Raw genomic sequence first — 14801 nt, 5'->3', positions numbered from 1 at the left:
ATTATAAATGTTTATAAAGCTATATGCATTAGAAAGATTGTCAATTAATTCAATGCATATCCATTTTCTAGCATGTCATCCATTGTAGGGTACAGTCATGCTCATTCACATAGGAGCAATTTAGACTTTAGAAAAACAACACAATAACACACTGCCTGTCAAAAGAAAATCATACAATCACTTTGTAAATAATGTAAGAATGAAAAAACTTAATTCAGATGGCATCCACACTGAGAATTAAACCCTACCTATTCAATCATACTCAGAATACTATCCACTGCAACATCATGTACTTGATTGAACATTTGAGTAAAAAGATCATATTTTACCGTAAGAATTCTTAGCAAAAATACATGAAAACTTGCAAAATAATACGAATGGAGCTATGCTCCTTAGAGTAACTGTATTTATAAATACAGTTTTTATGTGCTTATAAAAGTACTGATTGGGCACATGGTTGATCACATAGAAGCTGTCAGCCTGAGAACATACAAATGAGCTTTGTCACACACTTGCGCATGGGAGGCTGCTAAAGGGCTCAAAAGAAGGTAATTCCATGTCAGACCAGGGGTTGCAGGGTGCACTGATCCTTTTCTCTTTTTCTTCTGCAGATCAGCCACAGGAAGTTCCGCCTGGGCCTGATGACGCCACTTTTGGTTCTGGGTCCGATGACGTAATTTCCCCTGTCTGGCTTTAAAACCGCCATATTCCTTCTATTACCTAAGTTCTGTGTTGGACTCATGTCTGTAAAGACCTATTACTCACTTTTGCCATTTTTTCAATGGCAAACTTTCAAGTATACGCGTGGCTGCCCCAAACCTATTTGTTGTAATGTAATGAATTATTATTATTATTATTGTGGCAAGGAGTATCATTTCACAGCTTCTATAAATAAATGTCTTATGGCAGGCTACAGCAAATAATGGTACTGAATAACCTACTCTTTTATATTTATACAAAAGGAATGGGTTTCATTGGGTTGGGCACCTATCCCTTATAAAGTACAAACATATAAGGTACATATCATATTAGTGTGATACACTCTAAAGAAATGGCTTTAATTTAAACCAAAGGGCCTCAGGAATACCCATACAGACACAGTAGGATTACATTTTATTCCTTTTTCAAACTTTATAAAAATAAAAGAACAATATCCAGTTAATATACCTGCAGACAGTTAGGTGTACTGGCTATGTCACTGAAGCTTAAAGTTAAAGTTAATTCTTATAGACAGTTGGATGTACTGGCTAAGGTACTGGAGTTTAAACTTAAAGGTTCACAGTTAAATACAAGCTGAGTATCCCTAAACCAAAATGCCTGGGACCAGCAGTATTTCGGATATTTTCGGATTTTGAAATATTTGCATAAACATAATGAAATATTGTGGGGGGGGAACACCCTAGAACAAGTATGGAAATGTAGCCAAACCAGCTAAATGATGACTCACACATATAATAATTTATATCAACTTGTTATTATTGTAGTGACTTCTTCAGGGGTAAGGAAAAGGAAGACATGTAAACCAGGGGATAGCACTTATTTAAAAAAAAAAAAAAAGTTCATCAGGGATGGAAGTTCAAAATGTGGGAGGCAAGTATGGCGAGGGACAGAACTGGTTCAGAAAGAGGAAATACCGAACTGAACTACATACAATCATTCTCACTGCTGTGTACGTGGTGAACACCTAAACTAAAAGAGACTCTTTGTCTGCTCTCACTCACAATGTTCACCTGGCTATACTACCAACCTGTCGCTTTTCCTTCAGCATACCACTCTCTCATCCCTCTCCGGACGAGTGTGGTACTGCAGTTATTCGTTCAGATGACTACTTACCTTGCCTACACCCACCCACTGTAAAATATTTTAATAGCATAGTTCATCCATCCATCCATTTTCCAACCCGCTGAATCCGAACACTGGTCACAGGGGTCTGCTGGAGCCAATCCCAGCCAACACAGGGCACAAGGCAGGAACCAATCCCGGGCAGGGTGCCAACCCACCGCAGGACACACACAAACACACCCACACACCAAGCACACACTAGGGCCAATTTAGAATTGCCAATCCACCTAATCTGCATGTCTTTGGACTGTGGGAGGAAACCGGAGCGCCCGGAGGAAACCCATGCAGACACGGGGAGAACCCGGGTCTCCTAACTGCAAGGCAGCAGCGCTACCACTGCGCCACCATGCCGCCCACTAGCATAGTTCAGATATGGACAATAGACTGACATTATATTGATATACGAGATTAATCTGCAATGCATTAAAATTTTAAAAGTCCATTATTATACAAGATCGTCATAATACAGATACATTGACACAGAGGTTATGGCATTTCACTGACAAAACCTGTTTTATCAGTATGGCCTTCAAATTAATATGCACCTGTTTTGAACATTTTTCTAAAGCATTTTCACTGAAAACATTACAAAACACTAAACACTAGTAAAATGGTATATGTTTTACCTCTCAAAAATATCAGAGCACTTAAACAGTTCCATTCCTCCTCTAGAATCTTTCAGCATCAAAGAAACTAGTATTCTTGGAACAATGTGATGTGGAAAATCCCTGAAAAAAATGCATGTTCCATATGTTAAATACCAAACCATATTAAATACCCCTTTCCACAAAGAAAAAAAGTTAATTACATAATACCCACCTTCTCTGAAAAAAAAATTAAACTACTGAATCAAAGAAAAAAATCAGCAAGCAAAGCAAAGCAAAGTAATATACTCAAGAATATGCCAGATTTAAATTTGGAGAACAAACTGCTACAAATGATGCTGCCAAAACAAGGTAGATGTCCTGAACCAATTACCCATAAATGATTTATCAGTGCTACATATGATAACTAGCATATATTTAGCTGAAATATGGATTAGCAAATGACATTACAGATGGGCAACTATGACTTTTTTAATGAAAGAACAAGTTGAACTTACTTGCAGACAATAGGATGTGTTGTGATTAATTCTTCTGTGTCCTCCTCCATTTGATTCAGTAACAGCCATCTCATAATGGTATCACGAACAGACAATGGTGCATTCCCTTCAAATGATGATGCATATTTTGGGCCTATTTCTAACCATTCAGGAATGGTATACTTAGTCAAAGCTTGAGCAAGGCATTGTGCTGCAGCACTGTAAGAATAAACAAAAAACTAACTTCATATAACTAACTTCATGTAACAATAAATAACTTCATATAACTTTAGGAAAAACGTATTATGCATTTTGTTTAAAGTTATCAATAAAAAAAAAATCAGCAGTTTATTCTTCTTCTGTCTAAAAATCAACAGAATAGATAGAACATTGAAAAATTTTAAATAGTAAACCCAGAATAGCAAAATAAAGGGCTACATGATAAGGTATCATAAAAGGCATATATTAATAAATTACCTGGCACGATCACAAACTATTGGTCTAGTGTTTAAATCTATGTGCTGAAGCACCAGTTATCCTTCCTTTAATAGAAGCAAAAGTGCACTCATGTTAAAGATTTAACAGAAATTGTTTTATAATAAAAACAGATGTTGCAAAACATTATAATTTGCATTATTTTATTATTATTATTATTAATGGTTACTTTTTTCAATTAAAATTTTCCATGGTAAATAGCTACTGGCAGATTGTAGTATGAGCTTACTTTTACATATTACAAAATGTCTTTAATATGCATTGACAGTACTAGCCAAGCCCCAGAATGACATATGGGGTAAGGAAGGCCCTACCTTTGCTACAGGGTCAGCCCCAATGGTTGGGCTTTTCTTGCAGCCAACATACATTCTCATTTGGACACCATGTGCCCATTACCCTGCACCATATATTAAAGGGAGCTCTTGCAACCTCTTTGCCAACTTTTCCTGACTTCATACCACTATATTGGTGATCGTGTACACCTGACAGTTGATGGGCTACCTGTTCTCTAGTGTCTTATGAGATTGAATACCTAGTCTACATATTTCTCACTTCTACAGTGGCGCACTTATCCATTCTACTTCCAAGGCACCACAGATAACTATTGGGCTTACTGTTTTTAGCAGATCCTGTGCATACATACCAGCATGTCTAGTTGCTCTGTCTTGCCAAAGTGGACACACTCTTCACCTGACCTTTGCCAAAATAGTGGTGACCATGTCCCAGCAATCTTTTCCAGGCAAGGAGCTCAGAATATGCATGAACTTTCACAAATCCTGCTGTAAGCTGAATACTCTTCTTTCTTGTTCGAGTTACTTAAAGTCACTGCACATAGTGCAGAACAAACAAGGTATCTATTTTTGTTCCCATTTTAGAGGTGTTTGATATGATGACAATTAAAAAGATAAATTATTACTATTATTATTTTTATTATTATATCTAACAACAGCAAAGATTTACTCACTATGATTGTTTACAGGCAGAGCCATAAAAAAGCTTCCAAAATTCTTTATCCATGGGGATTAGAGTTCCTTTCATTATTGACTGCAACAGCACAAAGCTCTGAATCTCAACCTGAGGGGAGCTAACACAATGTAGTGTTAGCATCCATATCTTGGTCCAGATTTTAATTAGCTCAGGTTTCTGAGAAAATGTTAGGTCCTTCTTGATGCTCTGACAAGATGCAATTTTGCTGAGACACTCTATCACATAGGAAGTCTTCTCCCCTCTTCGTTGCTGTATCAGGATCTGATGCAGAGCTGTTAGAAGGGGAATAATCTCCTTGTTTGGAAGGATGGAAGGATACTTTGAAACAAGCACTGAAGTGATCTGCAACCTTAAAAATCAGGAGGGATTTACAACTATTAATGCAATAACAACATTAGCTATGCAACAAGACTACAAAATAAAACACAAACAGTTAATGCTTATACTGTATTATATACAGTATGGTAGAATTGCTGATCTGGCTTAATAAAGATGAAATTAAATGGAGGGAATCATCTCACTTATAGCAGCAGTCACACTTATGCTAATACACCTCCTGAACATACAATTCTTTTCTTCCATGAAAAAATAAGACTACTTATTTACCTAAGTATACAGTTTGTTCGATGCTTTGCTTTCAGGACCTGACAAAGAAAGGAAATTAGTATACAGTACAATCATTCCTAAGATCACCAGAACAGAATAATTTTGGCATCATTGTAATGACTTCATTCAGAGAACCACTTAAATCACAACTGGCTATTTCTTGTGTAAAGTATTCGTTCAACCCATTAAGAAGAACTGGAACTAATTTATTGTTCTGACTTGACTCCAGGGTTTTAAAATTGATTATATTGTCCCTGAAATGAATTATTCCCTATGCGAAGTTTAAAAAAAAGGCCTGTAGCATAAAAACTTTTTTCTCAATTCACTTAAATACTACTTAAATTATAACATAATTGATTCCTGCTCTATAATAAAGCTTTTACCCATTGTAAAGACTTCTGAACAACAGGGAAATACTAAAGCTACATTTCTTTCATACAAAAACAAAAAGAATGCACAGTCATTCAAAACAACCCCACATTGATCATGGGTCACCTAAATAATGCTCCAGGTATGGTATCTGATATGTGTCACAAATGTACATATAGTGACTACCCGAAAGGCAACAGTAAGACAGATAATAGCACCCCACGGCAAGAAAGGGTGCAGACACTAACATCTTTATTTCCTACCACAATTCTGAACATTCATTTGGAGATAAAACCTAGCCCCACCCTAACTACTAAACAAGCCCTGTCCCTTCCGAACTCAAATTCATATAAGCCGATGACCTGCCAGCATAAGGTCATCATTTGGACCCTTAAACGTCTCACAAGAAAGAACTCAAGATTACTTTTGAGCGTCAGCAGACATGAATGACAATTTAAGGTGCATTGACGGCTCTTTTGTCCTCTTTTTAAAATTTAAGTTCATTAAATAAAATTTCACCTGGTTGGTGCCCCAAGCATTTGCTCCTGTGTCTAACCTTTTTGTCACTGGTTATTTCACAAGAACACCTAGTTCAGCAACAGTTCTTGTACATCTTTTTTCTTGCTTAGCACCAAGCGGAATAAGTTGTTGCACAGTTGGCAGGTAGTAAAGTAACTTGGTTATGCCTGCATATTATTCTGTGTAGTCTGCAAAGCAAAATCTTTGAAGATTTTTCAATCTCTAGTTCACTAATATTTTACTGATCTGTATCTCACAGAAAAAAAAAATATACATATATACTGTATATACTGTACATATACACATTACACATACATACATTACATATATACATATATATACATATACATATACATATATACATACAGTATATATATTTTATATATACTGTATACCGTATACACACACACAAACACACAAGCATATATTATAATTATATATATATATATATATATATATATGTATAATCACACAAATGTGCGAGTAGGAGGCAGCTAAACAACAACAACAACATCATTTATTTATATAGCACATTTTCATACAAATACTATAGCTCAAAGTGCTAAAGGGTCTGAGTAATTGAAATAAAACATCCGACCAGGAGGCGGCGGAGTGCGCTGACTGTCTTTCTCAGTTCCCTACAGACCTTTCCCGGGAAATCCTGCAAGGTTCTGGTGCCTCAGAAGACATCACTTCCTGTGCTGGTCCCTTTGCTGACATCACTTCCAGTCCAGATTACATCAGTTCTGATTCCGGCCCTTTTGATGACGTCACTTCCTATACGGGCCTTTAAAGCCTCCATCTTTGTCTCCTGTGGTCAGTTCTGTTTTGGACTCTGTTCTATGCACATTGTGCTACTTATTTAAACTTTTGCAGCTGGGAAAAACAATATACGGGTGGCTGCCCCAAACCTTTATGATGTCTTGGACTCTTTCTTGTCACAGTGGCTTAGCCGGCAGGATAAAGTCCCAGTAGAAACCGGGACACAAACTAATAAGAGACCAGGTAGGAAAGTACTGGGGCCGAGTTTCTGAGGGGAGAGTTCGTTCGGGGGTCAGGAAGGACTCAGTACAGGCTCCGCTCCCAAAATACAAACCCGGGCTGGTAACTTACCAAGTGGAGAGTGTGAAAGGGACACACAGATGTAGGTTGGTTTCTGGGGATGAAACAAAAAGGGCTTATTATGCTCTCTCGGAGGAGAGAGCTGAGCCACCCATTGGGACTAAGGTCCCAGTAAAATATGGGCTATCCCCAGTCCAGCAGGCAAGAAGAATAAAGAAATGGGACTTCGATCTGGAAAGATCGATCCAGGAGCAGACTATAACCCTCTGGATGCTGGTGGCCTTATGGCTAAGGCCATTTGAATTGACCACCTGTCAAATAGTGCAGCAGGTCACCTGCTTTATTTTTCTACAGGGCCTTCCCAAAAACTTTGCCCAGCCGGACTGGGGAAATTTCCATTCTATGGAAGAGCTTATACCGCTCATAAAACCACCCATACCAGCTTCAAAATCTGGGAGAGCAGAACAGTCCTTTGGTGGATTTCCTAGAGATTATGTCCTACAAAATAAGTCTCTTCCACATAAATCGGAGCCTGTCTCTGAGTTCCCAGGCCGCCGTGTGTGCAACCTACCCGGGAAAGAGGCAGGATGTAGGTGGAGGGCGAGAGATGGTTTGTGCGCTCTGGCCAACTCCCTGACGTTATCAAATACGGGACCTGTAGTCATTAATGGTTATAAACTAGAAGCCCTGTTTGATTCCGGCAGCAACATTTCCATTGTTGACTGCCGATATATCTTACCGCAACAAAAAATTAAAGAAAAGACCAGTATAAAATGCGTACACGGAGAAATACGCATGTAAGATACCACCCTATGTTTCATCAGTCAGGGAGGATGGGTAAAAAAATTTCCCATGGCGGTCCACCCTAATCCTCCTTTTCCAGTGATTGTGGGGTGGGACTGGTCTGATAACAAATGTGGTGGCGCAGTGGTAGTGCTGCTGCTTTGCAGTAAGGAGACTGTAGTAGACTGTGGGTTCGCTTCCCGGTTCCTTCCTGTGTGGATAGCGCTTTGAGTACTGAGAAAAGCGCTATATAAATGTAATGAATTATTATTAAACTATTGACTACTCCCAATAAAAACTTAGGCCTCATTATAGATGGGGATAACTCGTCTGAAGCTGTCTCCATGCCATGTACAAAGCCGGCAGAGAGAGATACGGAAGCCCACGAGGAGGACGGGGAGAATCCTGGATCGTTGCAGGCGAATACGTCATCCTCCCGTGCCTCGACGAGTCTGGAGGAATCCCCGGCCCCTTGAGGTCAGGCCAGAACCTCTCTCCTAGATACACTTTCAGTTTAGAAAAACGTCAGCTTCTTTCAAAAGGGAGCAGTGGAATGATGACTCCCTAAAATTTGCAAAGAATGCAGTGGTCCTCGTCAATGGCCAATGCACACATCAGCCCATGCCACAGGGACCTCACTTTGTAATAGAAAATGATCTCTATTATATCGGGTCATGGAACATGGGGGGAGGTCCGGAGACTGTTGTTAATCCCACGAGCCTACTGGCGGCAGGTTTGTGAATTAGCACACGCCCACCTCCTTAGAGGCCATTTGGGCTCCAAAAAAACTTTACAGCGGATCAAGCTCCGATTTTATTGGCCGGGAATTAACAAGGAGGTTCCCCGTTTCTGTATTTCTTGTCCAGAATGTCAATTACGGTAAATTCCTAGGAGGGACAGTGCTCCTCTTGTTCCCCTTCCCTTAGTTGATGTCCCTTTTGAAAGAATCGGGTCAATATTGTAGGACCCTTACAGCCCTCAGCCCAAGGACATAAATACATATTAGTCCTTATGGATTATGCAACCTGATACCCGAAAGCTGTTCCCTTGCGCTCAGCTACATCTAAAGCAATTGCATGGGAACTAGTAGGGGTCTTTGCGCGACATGGCATCCCTAAAGAAGTCCTAACGGACCAAGGGACGCCTTTTACCTTAGAGACATTCAGGAAACGGCCAAGTTACTGAAAATAAAGCACTTAAAGGCCGCGGTGTATCATCCTCAAACCGACAGTCTAGTAGAGAGGTTTAATCAGACTCTCAAGCTGATGCTACGCAAGGAGGTCAGCAGGGATAGACGGAATTGCGATCAGCACCTCCCCCTCGTTCTCTTTGCCTATCGGGAAGTCCCACAAGCCTCTATGGGGCTCTCACCTTTTCAAATATTATACGGACGACAACCCCAAGGTATATTGAATATTTTGAAAGAAGGCTGGGAAGGAGAACCTCTTCCCTCTACAAATATTTTGGGATATATTGCGCAATTACGCGATAGATTTGGAAAAATCCGATGTATTTTAAAAAGTCATATGGAAGAGGCACAATCAGCACAAGCCCGCTATTATGACCGTGGCACGACACTCCGAGAATTCCATCCGGGGGATCGTGTCATGGTATTAGTTCCCACCTCCCATTCTAAATTACTTGCCCATTGGCACACCCTTATGAAATTAAGAACAGGAAAGGATTGGTCGACTATTTGGTGAAACAACCCAATTGTAGACCAAGCGAGTGGATTTATCATGTGAACTTGCTGAAGCCGTGGAAGGAAAGGGAACCTGATCCCTCCTCCGCTCAGCCCTGGGAGAAGCCGGGCTTTGTATCAGTCCAAAAAAATATTTCTTTAGACTGAAAGAGGCAAAATATTTGGGCTAACTGGTGGGTCGGGGTACCGTGAAACCACGGTGTTCAAAAATAGATGTCATTTTAAAATGGTCCCGTCCACAAACCAAGCGGCAAGTCCAAGCATTTCTTGGATTGGCTGGGTACTACCACCGGTTCGTAAATAGGTTTTTAGAGAGAGGCTCTCTTGACTGATCTAACAAAGAAGAGGGCTCCTAATCACGTAGTATGGACTGACAAGACGGACGCTGCATTCTGTGACTTAAAACAGGCTCTTACTTCAGCACCAATATTAAAAGATCCTAATTTTTCTCTCCCTTTTATTCTCCAGATGGATGCTTCGGACACATGTACCTGAGCCGGAAACTGTTGGATCGGTAAACCAGGTATGCAGCGGTGGAAAGGGAAGCCCTTGCGATTAAATGGGCGATTACGCAGTTGAGGTACTACCTCTTGGGTCGGAAGTTCACTCTGGTGACGGATCATGCTCCCTTACAGTGCGAGTCGAATCCACGGGTCACTAGGTGGTTTCTTGACCTCCAACCTTACAAGTTTTTGCTAATTCATCGTAAGGGCTCTCTCCATGCCAACGCTGATGCCCTCTCTCGTGCCCACAACCTCTCGGTGCAGGACGCCCGACCCGATGGGTCTGGGCTGAGGGGGGGGGCCATGTCACACACATGCGAGTAGGAGGCAGCTAAAGGGTCTGAGTAATTGTAATAAAACATCCGACCAGGGGGCAGTGGAGTGCGAGGACTGTCTTTCTCAGTTCCCTACAGACCTTGTCCGGGAAATCCTGCAATGTTCCGGCACCTCAGAAACATCACTTCCTGTGCCAGTCCCTTTGCTGACATCACTTCCGGCACCGGGTCCTTTGCGGACATCACTTCCAGTCCAGATGACATCACTTCTGATTCTGGCCCTTTTGATGACGTCACTTCCTATACGGGCTTTTAAAGCCTCCATCTTTGTCTCTTGTGAACAGTTCTGTTTTGGACTCCGTTCTATGCACATTGTGCTACTTATTTCGACGTTTGCAGCACGGAAAAAACAATATACGGGTGGCTGCCCCAAACCTTTATGATGTCTTGGACTCTTTCTTTTCACAATATATTATATATATATATATATTATATATATGTGTAGCGAAGAACCTTTTAAGGTAAAATGACAATGCTTCCTCAAACATTACAGTGATTGGCAAGCTATTAGATAAATTGACAAAAAAAAAACGGTAATATGATAGTTGAAATCAGTTAGCAGTGAAAGCCAAAAGCAAAAAGAAATTTACTGAGAAACTTGATTTCTATTGCTGATGACTCTAATATTCAGAAACAAAGTACAGATGTTTTTTGTTCACAAAGCTTACTCCTTCAAAGATAGCCAAGAAGATTACATGACCATGAGTGATAACAACACATGCATACGCTCATGTTGGTCATGTGTCTTGGTGATGTGTGGTGTCGTAGTAGGTTGTTCAAAAATGGCAGCAAATGATGATGTTAAAAACCAATAGCTAAAGAAATTGGGAATGTGTTAAAATACATGAAACAATATTTAAAAAGACATAACAAAATGAAGTGTTTATTCTTTTTTTTTAACTGGATTGCAACAGTCAGTTAAATATTAACAATTGGGAATTATTAAGGGTTCCAGGGCTTATTGATTAATCAATTATATTGGTATAATTCTGACTACCAATTTACTTTGAAAGAGTTTGTTGTTTTTTTTTTTTTGTTTTTTTTTGAAACCTTGTAAAATGATTCCTTTGTGATAAATTTTTAATTGGAGGGCAGCCTTTTCTACATTATTAAGCTAAAGTTTAGGTTAGGTCCCCCCCCACTTTTAGGTGTTCCTAAACCATTGGGTCTAACAGTACCAATAAAATATTAAAAAAAAACTCACCAAGGAATAATATCAAAATCACTCTGAGAGATCTGTAGTTTGTCTTGAATAACTTCCCAACCAATATCTATACGTCTGCGTTTGTTTGCTACTCCTTGATGTGTTTCTCTTTGAGTTGTGGATTGTGCTATTTCTAAGATTCTTGAATCCTCTGTAAAAAGCTGAATAAAAAAAAATCAAAAGTGATGAAACAGGACAAAACTTAAAATCAGAAGATGACACAATTTTCAAAATTCTATAAGCAAATTCCCTCTACCCATCCATTTTATAGATCAGTGAAATACTTATTTAGCTGATATTTTAATCCATTGCACAAAACACAATGATACTAATTTTTATTTATTTATACAATTTGGAATACTGGAAGATTTACTGAGCTGTTCTTGGTCACACAGTAAAAACGTTTTGGACACAGAACCAGTAAACATGCTGTTTGCAGTGTACCTCTTAACCACAATGCTTTGTAAATGTTATTGATATATTTAATATTAAGATTTACAGTTACATTTAAACCTTGAACAAGAAGACATTACCAACAAGCCTATTTAAATATGTATAGTTTTACCTGGTGACAAATATCTGCCATCAACTCAACTATATTCTCTTTCACAGCTATGGGTCGAGATCCACTGCTGTACTTCCCTCTACTTCCGATTTGGTTTAGTTCACTACCAATGGCATCATATAAGCTGTATAGCAGACTTTGCCACTTGCTCCAGTCATCTGCATAGGCACCTGTATCATTATAATTTGACAGTACATTATTTCTATTTAAAGAAAAAACTTAAGAAATAAAGTTACTGGCATATGCCACATATGAATACATTAATACAAGAAGCTTAATAAAGTAATTATCTTAATACTGATAGTTATTAAAATTTGCTAAAGTTTCAGCCACCAATGCATCAGTAAAAAGTTTGTTCCAGACTCTCATTACTCTTTACACGAAGAACTTCCCAGATTCTGTCTTGAAGGCACCCCTAATTTCTACTGGTTTCCTTAAGGATTCGCTGTTTAACACTAGAATTACCAGAGTCTACGAAAAAACTCATAGATCCGGCCCACCCTAAAACCATTCTCACCTCTCTGTTGTCTTCTAAATGTGCCAATTAAGACGAGCAGCAAGCAGCCGGCTATTCCATCCCCCACCGACGCAGAACGTTCACTAAGTTTTCCCAGCTCATGCCTTGTTTGATTATCTGGGAGTGACTGAAGTGCTGGAGTTTTAGAGTGGAAATAATAGATCGCTATTTGGAACAAACGCATTTCATGTGTGTTCCGTTTCTACAGTATTCTGTGTAAACACATTTTTAAACCAGAAACGTTTTTCAGATTTTAGTAGTAAATGACAAAATGTAGGCATAAACTATATAATGTATGAAGCCTGAAGTCCAAACATCAAGTAAACACTTTCACATAAGATTCAAGGAGTACACAACAGCTTCATTGGCATAGCGGTAAGATTTGCTGACTTGTAATCAAGAGTCCCCGGTTCGATCCTCACTCACTCCTATATTTGCCGTTTTCAGTAGTGAGCTGCTCCTTTTGTTAATATTATACAGTACACACATACATTTTGTCAGAAGGGGACCTTGTTTTTCGATTTCCTGGATAATCCAGTTACTGATTGTGTCAGGGTTGTCTGTGTAGGTATTTGCTGTCTTGCAAAGGAGTCACCACTTTGAAGTCTGGCTGGTTGAGTATACAAACAATACCACGTGTGATAAAAGAGCTGCTGCTCCCTTGGAGGATCCTGGATAATACAGTTACTGATTGTGTCAGGGTTGTTTGTGTAGGTATTTGTTGTCTTGCAAAGGAGTCACCGCTTTGAAGTCTGGCCTTGGAGGATGTCTGTATTTACCTGAAATTAACATGTTTGACAATATTGGTCTCTAATCAGCAGATCTGTACTCATTAATGGTTGGTAAAAATACACTTTGTTAACTTGTGTTTTCATTAATTGTTAAACCCAGGAAATTTAGATGTGCCATTGATTAAACTGATTGTCCAGGACTGACAACAGCAGGGACTGAAGGAGATTTAAACTCCTGGGCAGCAGAAGGCAGGGGGGACAGTCCACAGAAAACGCTGCCAAGACACTCGGACAGAGCACAGGAGCTCGCAGGCAGACAAGGGTACGTGGTTGGCACGACGTGAGGCACAAGAACGGCAACACTTCCAGGGAGGAAGAGACAGCTCCACAAGGAGACGCCGGTTGTGGGTCCAGCGAGAGAGGGAAGCCGCATGAAGGGACCAAGCAAAGCTGGCAGACGAGAAATGAGGCGTGCCTAGGTCAAAGCAACACAAGGAGCCCAGAGTGGAAGGAAAAGGAATGACGAAGAGACGCTGACAGGGATCCAATGTTTTGACAAAACTTCTGTGGGGAAACGAGTATCTGGTGAACTGAGTGCATCCGTGGACAGTTGAACGATTAAGTGTTGGGGTAACACAATGAGCAACTTGGACTCTGCACCACTAAAGGTTGTATCCTCCAATTCTTATTTTTAACGGACTTTTAGAGTGTGGACTGTGTGTTTTCCTTTAAAAAAAAAAAAATTAATTCCTGATATGTTTAGATTTTGTTTGGTTCGTTTATCTTTTTAATGTACCTTATATTGTCTTGTGTAATAGAACTTACCGTTGCTTTTTTCTGAAATTACTGTTGTGTCTTTCATTGTGTGTTTACTCACCGCCCAATTTAAAGAAACCTGTTTGCTATTATTGTTAAATTTCAGGAGTTCCCAGTCTCTTAATAAAACTGGGTGGCGTAGTCGGATATTTTAATGGTGTCTAAATTAGATTAACTGTAAGTGTGACCAGACACCTGTTACAATTTATTTGCGTCTGTAACACACGGTGTACATTTATAGGACTTACCGTTTTTTTAACTTTTATTCTCTCTAAATCACAATCACGATACATACTACCGCGCCGCCCCCCCCCCCCCCATCCAGGGATCTGACACTGTTATTTTTCATTTGAAACGGAATAACTGGAGATGTGAGTGGTGTTTTGAGACAATGGAACTGGACATTCTGTCATCTGGAGGGATAAAAGCTGACACACAAACACTGGCGAATCTGCCTTCTTCATATCTCACCGTCACTTGATTTTTTTTATTCAGTTTTATTGAGTGTTCCTGCTGATGCTGAATTAGTGTGCACCTTATGGTATATGATGTCAAAAAAAAAAAAAACACAGACGTAGGTATATATGATATTTGGAATTATTCGTTTTATGACCTGTATAGTACATTTCAGAAAACTTTGTGGCACGGATGCAACATTATTCATATTCATTCGCATAACATCTT

The 14801-nt window shown here is 39.6% G+C and overlaps 1 protein-coding gene across 1 annotated transcript in view; it reads right to left on the bottom strand.

Annotated features, from left to right (window-relative positions):
• The window catches only part of atm (ATM serine/threonine kinase), a 175588-nt gene that overhangs the window by 128397 nt on the left and 32390 nt on the right, over nucleotides 1-14801 (bottom strand). Inside the window, exons 8-12 of the mRNA XM_028800178.2 lie at nucleotides 12054-12223; nucleotides 11489-11649; nucleotides 4383-4754; nucleotides 2945-3142; nucleotides 2469-2570 (exon numbers count right to left, since the gene is read on the bottom strand). Of these exons, the coding sequence (XP_028656011.1) occupies nucleotides 2469-2570; nucleotides 2945-3142; nucleotides 4383-4754; nucleotides 11489-11649; nucleotides 12054-12223 (1003 nt within the window). The remainder of the gene's footprint in view (nucleotides 1-2468; nucleotides 2571-2944; nucleotides 3143-4382; nucleotides 4755-11488; nucleotides 11650-12053; nucleotides 12224-14801) is intronic.

Source organism: Erpetoichthys calabaricus, chromosome 4 (genome assembly GCF_900747795.2).
Source record: "Erpetoichthys calabaricus chromosome 4, fErpCal1.3, whole genome shotgun sequence".
In the NCBI taxonomy this organism is placed as follows: Eukaryota; Metazoa; Chordata; class Cladistia; order Polypteriformes; family Polypteridae; genus Erpetoichthys; species Erpetoichthys calabaricus.
The sequence above is the reverse complement of the archived record's forward strand: the minus strand, read 5'-3'. Positions and strand labels throughout refer to the sequence as shown.